This window comes from Eumetopias jubatus, unplaced genomic scaffold (assembly GCF_037043125.1).
Source record: "Eumetopias jubatus isolate StellerSeaLion01/CBP00866 unplaced genomic scaffold, mEumJub1_p1.0 scaffold_1, whole genome shotgun sequence".
Lineage (NCBI taxonomy): Eukaryota > Metazoa > Chordata > Mammalia > Carnivora > Otariidae > Eumetopias > Eumetopias jubatus.
The window spans coordinates 65,470,428-65,488,544 of NW_028274807.1; the positions used below are offsets into that span (position 1 = coordinate 65,470,428).

General features: G+C 35.3%; 1 protein-coding gene across 4 annotated transcripts in view; it reads left to right on the forward strand.

Moving 5' to 3' along the window:
• The window catches only part of STXBP5L (syntaxin binding protein 5L), a 402,589-nt gene that overhangs the window by 108,344 nt on the left and 276,128 nt on the right, over positions 1-18,117 (forward strand). For all 4 annotated transcript variants that reach the window (XM_088028262.1, XM_088028202.1, XM_028110658.2 and 1 more), the window contains exon 4: positions 7,852-7,952. In XM_088028262.1, the coding sequence (XP_087884388.1) occupies positions 7,852-7,952 (101 nt within the window). The remainder of the gene's footprint in view (positions 1-7,851; positions 7,953-18,117) is intronic.

Consider the following 18,117-nt stretch of genomic DNA (forward strand, 5'->3'; position numbering starts at 1 on the left):
ATCCCTCCCCCCTTCATTTTTCCCTTCCTTCTCCTAATGTCCTCCATGCCATTCCTTATGTTCCACAAATAAGTGAAACCATATGACAATTGACTTTCTCTGCTTGACTTATTTCACTTAGCATAATCTCCTCCAGTCCCATCCATGTTGATGTAAAAGTTGGGTATTAATCCTTTCCGACGGCTGAGTAATATTCCATTGTTTATATGGAGCACTTCTTCTTTATCCATTCATCTGTTGAAGGGCATCTCGGCCCTTTCCACAGTTTGGCTATTGCAGACATTGCTTCTATGAACATTGGAGGCGCATATGGCCTTCTTTTCATTACATCTATGTCTTCGGGTTAAATATCCAGTAGTGCAATTGCTGGGTCATAGGGTAGCTCTATTTTTAATTTTTTTAGGCACCTCCACACTGTTTCCCAAAGTGGCTGTGCCAACTTGCATTCCCACCACAGTGTAAGAGGGTTCCCCTTTCTCCACAACCTCTCCAACATTTATTATTTCTTGTCTTGTCTTGTCAGTTTTTGCCATTCTAACTGGCATTAAGGTGGTATCTCAATGTGGTTTTGATTTGAATTTCCTTGATGTCTAATGATGATGAACATTTTTTCATGTGTCTGTTAGCCATTTGTATCTCTTCTTTTGAGAAGTGTCTGTTCATGTCTTCTGCCCATTTTTTTGACTTGATTATTGTTTTTTGGGTTTGAGAAGTTCTTTATAGATCTTAGATAACAGTCCTTTGTCTGTAGTGTCATTTGCAAACATCTTCTCCCATTCTGTGGGTTGCCTCTTTTGTTGATGGTTTCCTTTGCTGTGCAGAAACTTTTTATCTTGATGAAATCCCAAAAGTTCACTTTTGCTTTTGTTTCACTTGCCTTTGGAGATATGTCTTGAAAGAAGTTGCTGTGGCCAATGTCAAAGAGATTACTGCCTATTTTCGTCTCTAGGATTTTGATGGATTCCTGTCTCGCATTGAGGTCTTTCACCGATTTTGAGTTTATCTTTGTGTATGGTGTTAGAGAATGGTCGTTTCATTCTTCTGTATATAGCTGCCCAATTTTCCCAGCACCATTTATTGAAGAGACTGTCTTTTTTCCATTGCATATTTTTTCCTGCTTTGTCGAAGATTATTTGACCATAGAATTGAGGGTCCATATCTGGGCTCTCTATTCTGTTCCATTGGTCTATATGTCTGTTTTTGTGCCAGTACCATTCTCTCTTGGTGATCACAGCTTTGTAATATAGCTTGAAATCAGGCAACGTGATGCCCCCAGCTGTGTTTTTCTTTTTCAACATTTCCTTGGCGATTCAGGGTCTTTTCTGATTCGAAACAAATTTTAGGATTGTTGTTCCAGCACTTTGAAAAATGTCATTGGAATTTTGACTGGGATGGCATTGAAGGTATAGATTGCTCTGGGTTGCATAGACATTTTAACAATGTTTATTCTTCCGATCCATGAGCATGGAATGTTTTTCCATCTTTTTATGTCTTCAGTTTGTTTCATAAGTGTTCTGTAGTTCCTAGAGTATAGATCCTTTACCTCTTTGGTTAGGTTTATTCTGAAGTATCTTATGGTTTTTGGTGCTATTGTAAATGGAATCGATTCTTTAATTTCTCTTTCTACAGTTACATTGTTAGTATATAAGAAAGCAACTGCTTTCTGTACATTGATTTTGTATCCTGCCACATTACTGAATTGCTGTATGAGTTCTAGTAATTTCGGGGTAGAGTCTTTTGGATTTTCCACATAAAATATCATGTCTTCTGCAAAGAGACAGAGTTTAGCTTCTTCTTTGCCAGTTTGTATACCTTATTTTCTTTTTGTTGTCTGATTGCTGCTGCTAGGACTTCTAGTACTATGTTGAACAATAGTGGTGATAGTGGGTATCCTTGTCGTGTCCCTGATCTTAAGGGAGAGGCTCTCAGCTTTTCCCCATTGAGGATGATATTCGCTGTGGGTTTTTCGTAGATGGATTTTATGAACTTGAGGAATGTTCCCTCTATCCCTATACTCTGAAGAGTTTTAATCAGGAAAGAATGCTGTATTTTGTCAAATGCTTTTTCTGCATCAATTGAGAGGACCATATGGTTCTTCTCTCTCCTCTTATTAATGTGTTCTATCACATTGATTGATTTGCAAATGTTGAACCACCCTTGCTTCCCAGAGATAAATCCCACTTGGTTGTGATTCATGATCTTTCTGAGGTATTGTTGGATCCTATTAGCTAGGATTTTGTTGGGAATTTTGGAATCCATATTCATCAGGGATATTGGTCTGAAATTCTTTTTGATGGGGTCTTTGCCTGGTTTGGGTTTAAGGTAATGCTGGCCTCATAGAATGAGTCTGGAAGCTTTCCTTCTGTTTCTATTTTTTGAAACAGCTTCAGGAGAATAGGTATTATTTCTTCTTTGAATGTTTGGTAGAATTCCCCAGGGAATCCATCAGACCCTGGACTCTTGTTTTTTGGGAGGTTTTTGATCACTGCTTCAATCTTGTTACTGGTTATTGGCCTACTCAGGTTGTCAGTTTCTTCCTGTTTCAGTCTTGGGAGTTTATAGGTTTCCAGGAAGGCATCCATTCCTTCCAGGTTGCCTAGTTTATGGGCATATACTTGTTGATAATAATTTCTAATAATTGTTTCTATTTCCTTGGTGTTAGTCGTGATCTCTCCCCTTTCATTCATAATTTTATTAATTTGAGTCCTTTCTCTTTTCTTTGGATAAGTCTGGCCAGTGGTTTATCGATCTTATTAATTCTTTCAAAGAACCAGCTTCTAGTTTCATTGATCTGATCTACTGTGTTTCTGGTTTCTAATTCATTGATCTCTGCTCTAATTTTAATTATTTCTCTTCTAATATGTGGCTTAGGCATCGTTTCTTGCTTTTTCTCTAGTTCTTTAAGGTGTAAAGTTAGTTGGTGAATTTGGGATTTTTCTTTTTTTGAGTGAGGCTTGGATGGCTATATATTTCCCACTTAGGACTGCCTTTGCATTTGAACCGATGTGTTTTCATTCTCATTGGTTTCCATGAATTGTTTAAGTTCTTCTTTGATTTCCTGGTTGACCCAAACATTCTTGAACAGAGTGGTCTTTAGCTTCGAAGTGTTTGAATTTCTTCCAAATTTTTTCTTGTGATTGTGTTCCCATTTTAAAGCATTATGGTCTGAGAATATGCAGGGAATAATCTCAATCTTTTGGTATCAGTTGAGACCTGATTTGTGACCTATGTGGTCTATTCTGGAGAAATTTCCATGTGTGCTCAAGAAGAATGAGTATTCTGTTGTTTTAGGGTGGAATGTTCTGTATATTATCTATGAGGTCCATCTGGTCCAGTGTGTCATTCAAAGCTCTTGTTTCTTTGTTGATTTTCTGCTTAAATGATCTCTCTATTGCTGAGAGTGGAGTATTGAGGTTTCCTACAATTAATGTATTATTATCAATATGACTCTTTATTTTGGTTAACAGTTGGCTTATGTAGTTGACTGCTCCCATGTTGGGGGTGTAGATATTTACAGTTGTTAGATCTTGTTGGATAGATGCTTTAAGAATGATACAGTGTCCTTCTGTGTCTCTAATTACAGTCTTTAGCTTAAAATCTAATTTGTCTGATATAAGAATTGCTACACCAGCTTTCTTTTGAGGTCTGTTGGCCTGGAAGATGGATCTCAATCCCTTCACTTTCAGTCTGGATGTATCCTTAGGTTCAAAATGAGTCTCTTGTAGACAGTGTATCGATGGGTCCTGTCTTTTTATCCAGTCTGCAACCCTGTGCCATTTTATGGGAGCATTTAGGCCATTCACGTTGAGAGTGATCATTGAAAGATATGAATTTATTTTCATCATGTTGCCTGGGAAGTCCTTATTTCTATAGTCTGTAAATTTCTGTTCTATATCACTCTTGGGGTCTTTCTCCTTTTTTAGAACCCCTCTTAATATTTCTTGCGGGGCTGGCTTAGTGGTCACATATCCTTTCAATTTCTGCCAGTCTTGGAAGCTCTGCATCTCTCCATCCATTCTAAATGACAGCCTTTCCAGATAAAGTATCGTTGGCTATATGTTCTTCTCATTTAGTACCCTGAATATGTCTTGCTTGCCCTTTCTGGCTTGCCAGGTCTCTGTGGATAGGTCTGACGTTATTCTGTTGTTCCTCCCTCTGTACATAAGGAATCTCTTCCCCCTAACTGCCCTTAATATGGTTTCCTTGTTTCTAAGATTTGCGAGTTTTACTATTACATGCTGGGGCATTGGTCTGTTTTCCTTGATCTTGGGAGGGGTCCTCTCTGCCTCTAGGACACGAATATCTGTTTCATTCCCCAGATTAGGGAATTTCTCAGCCACAATTTGCTCAAATATATCTTCTAGTCCTCTCTCTCCACCCCCTCAGGGATCCCAGTAATTCTGACATTGGAACGTTTCATGGCATCACTTATTTCTCTAATTCTGTTATCATGGATTTTAAGCTGTTTCTCCCAGGCCTCCTCTTTTTCCTTCTTTTCTATCAATTTGTCTTCTAGATCACTAATTCATTCTTCTGCCTCGTTTACCGTAGCTGTTAGAGTATCTAGATTAGATTGTATCTCATTAATAGCATTTTTAAGTTCTGCCAGTTTAGCTCTCATTTCTGTCCTCAGAGACTCTATGTTGCCATTAATCAATTTCTCCATTCTAGCTATTGTCTTCATAACTGTTACCCTGAAGTCCATTTCCAACATCTTGTTTATATCTGTATCCATTTGTAAATCTGTGGCAGAAGTCACAGTCCCTGAGTCTTTTCTCTTTGGGGGGAGGTTTCCTCCTCCTAGTCATTCTTTTGAGGGGTGGTTGAGGGAAACTACAGAGTCCAAATTACTGACCACAACCCACGTAAGATGCACCTGTTTTATAGGGACTTTAGGGTTGTCGGCCTCTTGTTCTCTCAACCTGTCTTCTGGGGGAGGGGCCTGCCGTGCTGTTACTCAGGTAACCCTGTTTGGGCAGAGTTGTCCTGCCCCCTGTGGGGGGAGGTGTTGGGCTCAGTGAAAACTGGTTTTTTTGGGGGGGCTTTTGTTCTCTGGTGGCTTTCCCTGGTGGCTTTCTGCATCTCTTCCAAGAGTCAGAGCAGAAGAGACTCTTTCTAACCCTCTGTCTCAGAACAGAGAGATCGCAGTCTGCTCTTCATTGAGCTCTCCAGGCCACTCTATCTCCCTTTCTGTCTGTGCTGCTAAAAAATGCAGCATCCTGGGTTGTGTGCCCCTCAGCTTCCAGGTCCAGGCACGTCTCTGCCCTTGTGCTTCTAAAACTGCTAGTCGCCCCCAGGCCCCATGCACAACCAGAGGATCCAGGTTTTGGTCGGGCGGCTGCCCTAAAGTCCTTTCCTCACTGCTACTGGTCTGCGAGTCTGTGCCCCATCCCCAGCCCGGGAGGGTTTCGCGCACCAGCAGTGCAGGCTCCCAAAGCCTCCCTCCCCCTTCTGTTTATCTTCCAAAATCTGCCCTCAGAATCACAGCTCCCTGCTTTATACCTTGACACCAACCACCTGTGATATTCTTTTTGTAGCGATCCAGTTGTATCTTTTTACATCTCAGGCTGATTTCATGGGGGTTCAGAGTCGTCTGGTAGATATCCAGCTCAATTCAGGGGACCGGCTGGAATAGGGTCCCCTATTCTTCCACCATCTTTTCCTCCTCTCACACTCAATTTCTTTACCTTTTCCCAAACTTTATAGTCCCTGACCTCACAGCTGATGTTTTTATTCAGTTTTTAGTCTTTTCATAGATCTTTATTACTTGTGCTTCTTATAGATTCACTTTGCTTTTGTAAATAAGCCCTAGACACCCTGCTGATGTGCTTACTTTCATGTGTCTTATAATCTCTGTTGATGTTGTTATGCTAAGTGGTCCTATTCACATCCCTCCAAATTGATAAGTTGCCTCCTATTTTAATCATAGAACTAATAATACTGACTTCCTTCCTAGATTTATTTGGCTATTATTAGTATATATTACTGAATATATGCTGCCTTTAATTCCATTGCCTTTGGCATATTACATCTTTTGTATAGCACATAACTATTTAGAGAATGTTTTATTAATTTCATATATCATGTTCTATCCTCACCCTGTTTTAAGTGAATTTCCATTGTCCTTAGAAAGGAGATCAGTATCCTGTATCAAAAAAAAAAAAAAAAAAAAGAAATGAGCTTATCAAGCACTTGTAAGCAATCCTAATAACATTCTAGTTTGTATATTAGTAACATTTGGAGATGGTTTATAAATAAATCAAGCAAACAAACAGAAAATTCCTCAAGGCATGTGTAGAATATATTTTATTGCATGGAATGTAATTATCTCTGAGTTCTTGTTAAAATGTATGTATCAATATATAACTTTTAACATGTGTATTTATATACTTACATACAAATATGCAAATTATATACATTTTTAACATATTTTAATGGGTATACTCTTGGATTACAATTTGTGTTTTAAAAGTTATTCTTTGAGCCTAAAATCACAGGTACACAATATGAAGAGAAGCATGATAGGATACATGAGCATTTTTATCTTAGGAATCTAAATGTTCTTCTGTAACAGTTTCTATCTTCTCTCTTTTAATTCCTAAAGAAGAAATAAATCTTAGGAATTTCAGTATAACTATATCTGATCATCTAAATGGGATAATCATTTTATATATGTAGTTGATGTTATAAACTATGAAAGGTTACTTGTAACAGATTACTTTGGAAAATATGAAAAGAATTTTGGGTATATGAGGATACCATGATTCTGCAAGATCTCTTTTATAGAACATAGTACTCTAGAGTACCTTCAGGCTTCGTCATAGGGCAAGCATTGGCATTTTTAGCTGGGAAACTCATAATAGTGAAAGTTCTGACATAGTTTAAGATATTCTTACTTAAGTAAATAGTTCAAGCATATAGATGTATGAAATCATACATGGCCACTAGTTATCTGCCCTTATGGTGTCTGCTGTATTAAGAAGTAGAAAATATCCTATTGTATTTGAAATATAATTCATCTGTATTTGGATGTAATGTAAAAAAATTGGTATTATTTTTGTAGTTATACTGATTTCTAGCTGGAGAAACATTTTCTTTTATTAAAGATGTTTTCTTTTATCATAGATGAAGCTTCTTTTCTTTTCTTTTTTAAAAAATTGTGTATTTATTTGAGAGAGAGAGAGAGGCGGGAGGGGCAGAAGCAGAAGGAGAGGGATAAGCAGACTCCCTGCTGAGCAGGGAGTTGAACTGGGGCCCTGGGATCATGACCTGAGCCAAAGGCAGATGCTTAACCAACTGAGGCACCCAGGTACCCCATAGATGAAGCTTCTTGAAACAAGTTATCTATTGAAAATAAATTATACCAAGTATACTTTTTAGAAAGTATATATACCGTCCAACTGTACAGAAAATCCTTACAAATGACGAATTTTTATGTGACCAGATTGCAATTTTAAAACTGGGTTGGATATTTTCTTTTCTGGAAGCTACATAGTATGTGTGTGAATATTAGAGACAAGAAAATTAAACTTAGTTTTTCCCAAAGAAAGTACAAAAATCCTTAATAGTTCTAATGATGCTTACAATAATTTTTTCTCTCTAGTGGTAAATACATATGACTTGAGGTAGTCATCCAGACCAATCTATATGTAGTAGTTCACTTGCTTCTACTCAGCATTCTTAGCCTTCCTGATTGAAATATGTACAGTTATTTTTCCTTATATTTCTAGGTTATATAGATACAAATAACTCTTCAAGTAGTGAAAAATTCAGTGAATTATCTTGTTGTTTTTGCTTAAATAAAACTCTTAAGGAAGTCACTCACTTGCTTTGTCTTCTTTTTTGTTTCAGGGTGCTTTGGTTAGTGCAAGTTCAGATGATACCCTTCATTTGTGGAATCTTAGACAAAAAAGGCCAGCTATTCTTCATTCTCTTAAATTTAACCGAGAACGGTAAGAATGTCTGAGTTAAACAATTTCTTGATGTTTGAGAAAAGTATTTCCTGAGAAGTTTCAGGTTAACTTTTGAAAGACTAGATTTTTTCAGAATCTTAATATCTGGAAATAATTTGATGTTATGCTTGCTTTTATAGTGGTTTACTTTTGTAGAAAATTCATAATTGATTAGATTCAGTCATCTAATGGGGAACTCCTACCATTTCTGTTCTTGCTATAAACTGGCACTGCATCAGTGATGCATCTTTTCCCCCCCAGGCCACGGTGCTGAAAACTCAGACCTAAAATTTTAAAAGTCAAGAAAATACTAAAGTTTTTTTACACCTTTTGATCATGGCAGTTATGTCCTACACTAAACTCTTTTGCTTAAATATTTTAACATGAAAAAAAACCCTGAGACAAAAGTTTTAGATTCCAAAAATGTTGGTACTAAGTGTTGAGCAATACTACACATACAAGCTTAATGTTTTCCAAGATGGTAATTTGATCAGAATTTAGATTCTCCCATTTTAGAATGAAATATTAGTAATCAGAAAGAGAAAATTAAATGAATGGATATGGGAAAATTTACTAGATTTTATTTGTAACAAATTACCAAACTTTAATGTTTCTAATGTTGGTGTCAATTAGACCTAGAACATAATTTACATCTACTCAACTGATAATCCACCTGGAGATAAGTAAAATTTGTATTTCATTATCTGTCTCTGTAATTTAACTGAAAAATAACCTGATATTTGTTTATTATTTGGAAAACAATCTAACTCTTTGCAGTGAATGAGAAGGGCCATCACAGGAAAATTTGATGTTAATGAAAGAAAAAGAAACCCCTGAGAAGTAAATTTACACAGATTAGCAAGTACTATTCAAACTGAGGTAGGTGAATAATGGAGGCAGGCAGTCACTGCTAAGAACTCAAGATAGTGCTTATTTTATTTTGTTGAATGGTAATAGTTTAATAAGGAATCATCACTATATGGACAGAGTTTAAAGAAGTAAATCTGTTTTTATAAGTATGTGAGGAAAAACGATGGCAGTTATGCAGACATTCTTTTATTTACCTGAAGTTTTTTTCACTTGTGTGCATACTGTACTATTTAAATCATTAACCTTCAATATTCATGAGTGTTATGTCTACAGTTTTTTAGGATTCAGCATCAATTATATTTATTATATCCAGTATATTTTGAGAGGAGGGAATTTGTATTTTAGATGTCTGCTAAAACTAGATGGAATTTCTTTATTTAGATTAGATCTAATTTTGGTTATTTTATCTTAAATTTTAAAGTAAGTAATATAGCAGAAATTTCAGGATATTAAAAAATTTAAAGATCAGTCAAGAGTTGTTATACTATTCCTGTTTTTTATCACTAAAAATATTACCTACACAGATATTGACATATTGATTTTATCTCTTTCTCTGCTTGTAAAAGTTTTGTTTGTTTCAATGATTTGAGTAGATCTGGCTCTACACCTTTGTGTAGATGAACAAAATAGGTTTTTCACCCTCACAGTTGGAATGTTGAAGGAAATGTTCTGGCCCCTTTTATGGCCCTTTTGGGGGGGAGGGGGAAAGAAACAATTGATGGTGATGATTTTCAGTTATAATTTTATTATCTCAATTGATGTGGATTTACCTGTTAGCAACATAAAAGACCAAGCTGACAGCTTTTGGACATATAGAATCATAGAATTTTGTAGGCATTGCTCATTTTAATACTTACAAAAATATGATATCTATATTTTTGACAAAGATAAATTCATTATCTTTAATTTGAAAGTTATTATCTTGAATTGAAATAATCATTAACTATCACAATTTACTGTAGGGAGGGAAATATTTTTAAATGTATGGTGAATGGAGGCCTAGGTCTGTAAAGGAGAATTTAACCAAGCATCTTTTGGAACTCTAAGCCTTCTTAAATTAGCCAGTAAACTATGTAAATTTTTATATATCCTTATGTTTGTACCATATATATATTTATATAGTTTATGCTATACATTTTAGTTTTTATTTATTTTTTATAGGGCACCTTCAACCTTTGGTCTCATATTCTTTGAAGGCAGTAACTGTTGAGAAATAGGTTTAGATATTTCAGCTGCTTCTGGGGAATGATCCTTGGATTCCTTTCAAATCTGATTTTAAAGCTAAATATGGAAGAACAACTGTTTTGATTTCTGTGCTACATGATCTGAAAATTAATAAAATAAGGCATTCATGTTTTAGGCATGTTAATAGTCCTTGCTATCACTGATCATAAATTGTATAATGGGAAAAGCTTAGAATTGTTTTATATGGTTTTCAAGTAAAATTCAATAGGTAGTCTATGACATAAAGACATTAGCTTATTTGTACTTATTATATCAGAGTTTATTTTTTTTCTATCTCTGGTGTTCTGCTTTGGTATCATCAGAGTACTTCTAAAAATATTAGCTAAGCTGCAGGGAAGGAATATTTTAAGAACCCTATAATTTATGAAATTATCTAACAAACTTGATCCATCAGAGTTGGCTTTTGGGGAAGTTTATAACTCCAATTTAAAAAATACTATTGCTTTATAAAGGTAATTTGCATTATGTTTATTTTTAAATTTTCTTGAATAATTAACATATTTACCTGGTTTGACATTCAAAAGATGTAAGTTGTGTATACAGTGAGGATTTATCTTCCACTCCTCTTCCTTGGACACTTAGTCCCCATCAATGGAGGCAAGCAGTGTTACTTATTTACTATATCTTTCCAGAGATTTATTATGTACACATAAAGGCAATTATATGTAACATAATTTTTTTCCTTATGTATATATAAGCAAATATGAATATATATGTTTCTATAACACAAATTATAGCATGTTATACAGTTTTGTACCTTGTTTCACTCTTTTTGTAATTCTAAAGATCATTCCTTATCAGTATATAAAAAACTTCCTTATTTTTTTTCTTTTTGGTGTGTGTGTAAGTGTTACCAAATCAAGAAACTGTGTAGGGGTGCCTGGTTGGCTCAGTTGGTGGAGCATGAAACTTGATCTCAGGGTTATGGGTTCAAGCCCCATGTTGGGTATAGAGATAACTTAAGAATAAAGTCTTAAAAAAAACATTAAAAAAACAGTGTAAGTATTAAGTGTACACCATGAAATAATTTACCTATGTTAACAAACACAAAAATCAAGAAACAGAAAATTACTAGACCCACAGAAACCCCCGTTTTACCTTTCAATCACTACCTAATCCCCAGGTGTAATACTATCCTGATTTAAAACACTATAGATTAGTTTTGCCTATTGTTTAGAAAATTATAGAAGTGATATCATACATATATTCTTGTTTATGTTTGGCTTCTTTTGCTCGATGTTCTATTTATAAATTTCATCCATGTTGCATGTAGCTATAGTTTATTACTTTCATTGTTATGTAGTATTCAATTTAGTGAATTGTCTTCAGTTTGATTAACCATTCTACTTTAATTCTTGCTTAAAATTAACTTTTGTATTTCCACTTAAGTTTTAGAAATAACTTGTCAAATTCCACAGACACATTTGCTGAGATTTTGATTAGAAAACTAATTTGAAAAGATATATGGATTCATGTTCATTGCAGCATTTATAACAGCCAAGGTATGGAAGCAACCTCAGTGTCCATCAATAGATGAATGGGTAAAGATGTGGTATGTGCATGTGTGTGTGTGTGTGTGTGTGTGTGTGCATGTGTGCGTGTGTGTATACGCACCGCACACACGCACACACACAATAGAATATTACTGATCCATAAAAAAAGAATGAAATCTTACCATTTGTGATAGCATGGATGGACCTAGAGGGTACTATGTTAAATGAAATAAATCAGACAGGAAAAGATAAATACCATATGATATCATTTACATGTGCTATCTAAAACAAAACAAAACAAGACTTATAAATAGAGAGAACAAACTGGTGGTTGCCAGGGAAGGGGGTGGTGGGCAAAATAGATAAATGAGATTAAGAGGTTCAAACCTCCATTTACACAATAAAGAAGAAAAAAAAGAAATACTTTGAATCTGTAGATTAGTTTGAAGAAAACTGACATATCCCATGATGATGGGGGATGGCAATATTGATTCATTGTCATTCACGATGACAGCATTGAATCATTCAATCAATGAACATGGTATATGTTATATCCCTCCATTTCCTTAAGTCTTTTTTGGTTTCTCTAAATAACATGTATAAATTTCTCTGAGGTCTTCCACATTTTTTTAGATGTAATCATAAACATTTTTTTTTAATTCCAATGTAGTTAACACACAGTGTAATATTTGTTTCAGGTGTACAATTAGTGATTCAACAATTCCATCCATCTCCCAGTGCTCATCACAAGTTACTCCTTAATACCCATCTCCTATTTTACCCATCCCCACTCCCACTTCCAATAGTTTATGCTCTATAGTTAAGGTCTGTTTCTTAGTTTGTCTTTCTCTCTCTCTTTTTCCCCTTTGCTCATTTGTTTCTTAAATTCCATGTACAAGTGAAATCGTATGGTATTTGTCTTCATGAATGATTTATTTCGCTTAGCATAATACTCTCTGGCTCCATCCATGTTGTTGCAAATGGCAAGATTTCATTCCTTTTTATGGCTGAGTAATATTCCACAGTATGTATATATACAAACACGGACAAACACACACACACCACATCTTCTTTATCCATTCATTAGTCAATAGATGTGGCTGTTTCTTTAATTTGGCTATTGTAGATAATGCTGCTAAAAACATGGGGGTGCATGTATCCTTTTGAGTTATTATATTTGTCTCCTTTGGGTAAATACCCAGTTGTGTGATTACTGGATCATAGGATAGTTCTATTTCTAACTTTCTGAGGAACCTTCATACCATTTTCCACAGTGGCTGTACCAGTTTGCATTCCCATCAACAATGCACCCCCCGGGTTCCCTTTCTCCACATCTTCTCCAACACCTGTTATTTCTTATGTTGTTGATTTTAGCTATTCTGATAGGTGTGAGGAGATATCTCATTGTAATTTTGATTTGTATTTCCCTGATGATGAGTGATGTTGAGTATCTTTTCATGTGTCTGTTAGCCCTCTTCTTCTTTGGAGAAATGTCTCTTCATAACTTGTGCCCATTTTGAAGTGTTGAGTTGTATCAGGTTTTTTATATTTTAGATACTGACCCTTTATTGGATATGTCATTTGCAAATATCTTCTCCCATTCTGTAGGTTGCCATTTAGTTTCGTTGATTGTTTCCTTTGCTCTGCAGAAGCATTTTATTTTGATGAAGTTGCAATAGTTTATTTTTGCTTTTATTACCCTTCCCTCAGGAGAAATATCTAGAAAAATGTTGCTACTGCTGATGTCAAAGAAATTCTGCCTTTTCTCTCTTCTAGGATGGTTTCAGGTCTCACATTTAGGTCTTTAATCAGTTTTGAGTTTATTTTTGTGTATGGTATAAGAAAGTAGTGCAGTTTCATTTTTTTTGCATGTAGCTGTCCAGTTCTCCCAACATCATTTGTTGACGAGACTGTCTTTTCCCTATTATATATACTTTGCTCCTTTTTCAAAGATTATTTGGCCATATAATTGTGGGTGTATTTCTGTGTTTTCTTTTCTGTTCCCTTGAACTTTGTGTCTGTTTTTGTGCCGGTGCCATACTGTTTTGATTACTACTGCTTTGTAATATAACTTGAAGTCTGGAATTGTGATACATCCAGTTTTGTTTTTCTTTCAAGATTGCTTTGGCTATATAGGTTTTTTTGTGATTCCATACAAATTTTAGTATTATTTGTTCTAGTTCTGTGAAAACTGCTGTTGGTATTTTAATACAGAGATTGCATTAAATGCGTAGATTGCTTTGGGTCATATGGATCTTTTAACAGTATTTGTTCTTCTACTCCATGAGCATGGAATATCTTTCCATTTGTTTGTGTTATCTTCAATTTCTTTCATCAGGGTTTTATAATTTTCATAGTACAGGTCTTTTACCTTGGTTAAGTTTATTCCTGGTATTTTATTATTTTGGGTGCAATTATAAATGAGATTGTTTTCTTAATTTCTCTTTCTGCTGCTTCGTTATTAGTGTATAGAAATGTAACAGATTTCTGTGCATTGATTTTATATCCTGTGACTTTACTGAATTCATTTATCAGTTCTAGTTGTCTTTTGGTGGAGTCTAAGTGTTTCTATTATATAGTGTCATGTAATCTGCAAATAGGGAAAGTTTTACTTCTTCCTTTCCAATTTTGGATGCCTTTTATTTCTTTTTGTTGTCTGATTGCTGTGGCTAGGACTTCCAGTACTATGTTGAATAAAAGTGGTAAGAGTAGATATCATTGTCTTGTTCCTGACCTTAGGGGGAAAAGCTCTCAGTTCTCCCCTTCGAGCATGGTATTGGCTGTGGGTTTTTCATATGAGGTATATTATGCTGAGGTATGTTCCCTCCTAACCTACTTTGTTGAGGATTTTTATCATAAATGTTGTACTTTGTCAAATGCTTTTTCTTCATCTATTGAAATGAGGATATAGTTTTTACCCTTTCTCTTATTAATGTGATATATCATGTTGATTGATTTGTGAATATTGAACCACCCTTACAACCGAAGAATAAATCCCACTTGATTGTAGTGAATGATTCTTTTACTGTACCGTAGGATTTGATTTGCTAGTATTTATTGAGAATTTTTGCATCCATGTTCATCAGAGATAATGGCCTGTAGTTCTCTTTTATGTGTTTGTGTGTGTGTGTATGTGTAGGGGGTTCTTTATCTAGCTTTGATATCAGGGTATTATTACTGGCCTCATAGAATGAATTTGGAAGTTTTTGTCTTTTCAGTTGTTTGGAATAGTTTGAGAATAGGTATTAACTCTTCTTAAAATGTTTGATAGAATTTGCCTGTGAAGCCGTCTGGTCCCGGCTTTTGTTTGTTGGGAGTTTTATTTGATTACTGGTTCCATCTCCTTGTTTAAAATCAGTCTGTTCAAATTTTCTGTTTCTTCCAGCTTCACTTTTAGGAGGTTATATGTTTCTAGGAATTTATCTATTTCTTCTAGGTTGTCCAATTTGTTGACATATAATTTTTCATAATATTCTCTTACAATAGTTTGTTTTTCTGTGGTATTGGTTGTTATTTCTCTTCTTTCACTTCTGATTTTGTTTGAGTCCTCTCTCTCTCCCTCTCTCTCTCTCTCTCCTCTCTTCTTGAGTCTGGCTAGAAGTTTATGAATTTTGTTTATTTTTTCAAAGAATCAGCTCCTGCTTTCATTGATCTATTCTATTGGTTTTATTGTTTGTTTTGTTTTTTTGGTTTGTATATCATTTATTTCTGTTCCAATTTTTTATTATATCCTTCTTTCTGCTGTTTTTGGGTTTTGTTTGTTCTTCTTTTTCTGGTTCCTTTAGGTGTAAGGTTAGGTTGTTTATTTGAGATTTTTCTTGCTTCTTAAGGTAGGCCTGTATTGCTATAAACTTCCGTCTTAGAGGCACTTTTGCTGCATCCAAAGGTTTTGGCTTGTTGTATTTTCATTTTCATTTGTTTCCATGTAATTTTTTATTTTCTCTTTGATTTCTTGGTTGATCTATTCACTGTTTAGTAGCATGTTATTTAACGTCCATGTGTTTGTGGTCTTTACAGATTTTTTTCTTGTGGTTAATTTCTAGTTTCATAGCATTTGGTCAGAAAGGATGCATGGTATGACTTTGCTCTTTTTGAATTTGTTGAGACTTACTTTATGGCCCAATACGAGGTCTATTCTGGAGAATGTTCCATGTGCACTTGAAAAGAATGTGTATTCTGCGGTTTTAGGATGCAGTGTTGTGAATGTATCTGTTAAATCCATCTGGTTCAATGTGTCATTCAAAGCCACTCTTTCCTTGTTGATTTTCTATTTGGATGATCTATCCATTGATGTAAGTGGGTTGTTTAAAGTCCTCTACTCTTACTATATTAGGATCTATTAGATCCTTTCTGTTTATTTGTTATGTTTATGTATTTGGGAGCTCCCATGTTGAGTGCATAAATATTTACAATTGTGTATCTTCTTGTTGGATTGTTCCCTTTATAATTGTAGAGTGTCCTTGTCTCTTATTACAGTCTTGTTTTAAAGTCAATTTTGTCTTATATAAGTTTCCTACTCCAGCTTTCTTTTGACATCCATTTGCATGATAGATATTTCTCCATCCTCTCACTTTCAATCTGCAGGTGTCTTTGGTCTGAAGTGAGTCCATTGTAGGCAGCATATACATGGGCTTTTTTTTTTTTTTTTTGGTGTGCGGGGGAAGGGCAGAGGGAGAGAGAGAGAATCTTAAGCAGGCTTCATGTTCAGTACGGAGCCAGAGGTAGGGCTCAATCTCACAACCCTGAGATCATGACCTGAGCCAGAATGAAGAGTCAGATGCTTAAGCAACTGCACCACCCAGGCACCCCAGGTCTTGTTTTTTTTATTCATTCTGTCACCCTACATCTTTTGATTGGAGCATTTGGCCCATTTGCTTTCAAAGTAATTATTGATAAATAAGTATTTATTGCCATTCTGTTACGTGTTTTGTCATTGTTTTTGTAGTTTTCCCCTGACCCTTTCTTCTCTTGCTCTCTTTCATGGATTGTTGGCTTTCTTTAGTGACATACTTGGACTCCTTTCTCTTTATTCTTTGCATATCTATTAGTAGTTTTTGATTTGTGGTTACTATTAGGTTTGCGTATAACATCTTCTTCATATAGCAGCCTGTATTAATTGATAGTTACTTAAGTTTGAATCCATTCTTTACTCCTCTCCCACCCATGTTTGAGGTATATGATGTCGTATTTTATATCCTTTCATTTTTTAATTCCTTGACTGATTTTTATAGATATACTTATTTTTACTGATTCTGTGCTTCCACCTTTTTATACTCCTGCTAATGTTTCTTTTCCATTTAAAGTGTTCCCTTTAATATTTTTTGTAGGGCTGATTTAGTGGTCATGAACTCCTTTAGGTTTTGTTTGTCTGAGAAATTCTTTATCTCTCCTTCTATTTTGACTGATAGCCTTGCTGGATAGTCTTCCTGGCTGTAGATTTTTTTTCCTTTCAGCACTTTAAATACATAATGCCTCTCTCTTCTGACCTGCATAGTGTCTGCTGAAAAATCTGATAGCCTTATGGGATTTCCCTAATATGTAACTCTCCTTTTCTCTTGCTTCTTTAAAAATTTTTTCCTTATCACTACTTTTTGTCATTTTAAAAACTATGTCTCTGGGGCACCTGGATGGCTCAGTTGGTTAAGTGTCTGCCTTCAGCTCAGGTCATGATCCCAGAGTCCTGGGATAGAGTGCCATGTCCCTGCTCCACGGGGAATCTGCTTCTTTCTCTGCCCCTCCCTCTGCTCATGCTCTTGTGCTCTTTCTCAAATAAATAAATAAATCTTTAAAAAATAATAAATAAAAAAATAAAAACTATGTCCTTGGGTTGATTTTGTTGGGGAATCTCTGTGCCTACTAGATCTGGATTTCTGCTTCCTTCCCCAGATTAAGGTAGTTTTCAGCTATTATTTCTTCAAATAAATTTCCTTCCCCCTCTTCTTTCTTTTCTTCTTCTGGGATCCCTATAATGCGAATGTTATTATGCTTGATAGAGTCACGGGGTTTCCTAAGTCTATTCTCATTTTGCGTAATTCATTTTTTCTCATTTGCTCAGCTTTATTACCTTCCATTACTTTGTCTTCGAGGTCATTAATTCATTTTTCTGCTTCCTCTAGCCTGCCAATTATTCCATTAAGTGTATTTTTAATTTCATTTTTTGTGTTCTTTATCTCTGATTGGTTCTTTTTTATCTCTTTGTTAAGGGTCTAACTGATGTCCTCCACTCTTTTCTCAAGTCCAGTGAGTACCTTTAAGATCATTACTTTAAATTCTCTCTGGCACATTACCTATATCCATTTTGCTTAGGACTCTTTCTGTTGTTTTGTTCTGTTCTTTCATTTGGGACATATTCCCCTGTCTTTTCATTTTGTTTAACACCCTGCTGTTTTTGTGTGTTAGGAAAGTCAGCTGTGACTCCTGCTCTTGAAGGTAATGGCTTTATGAAAAAGAGGTCCTGTAGCGCCCTGCAGTGCAGTGTCTCTTGTTTTCTGGGACCTGACACTTCACGAGTGTCTCCTATGGGCTTTGTGTGTGCCTTTCTGTTGAGTCCTGCCTGC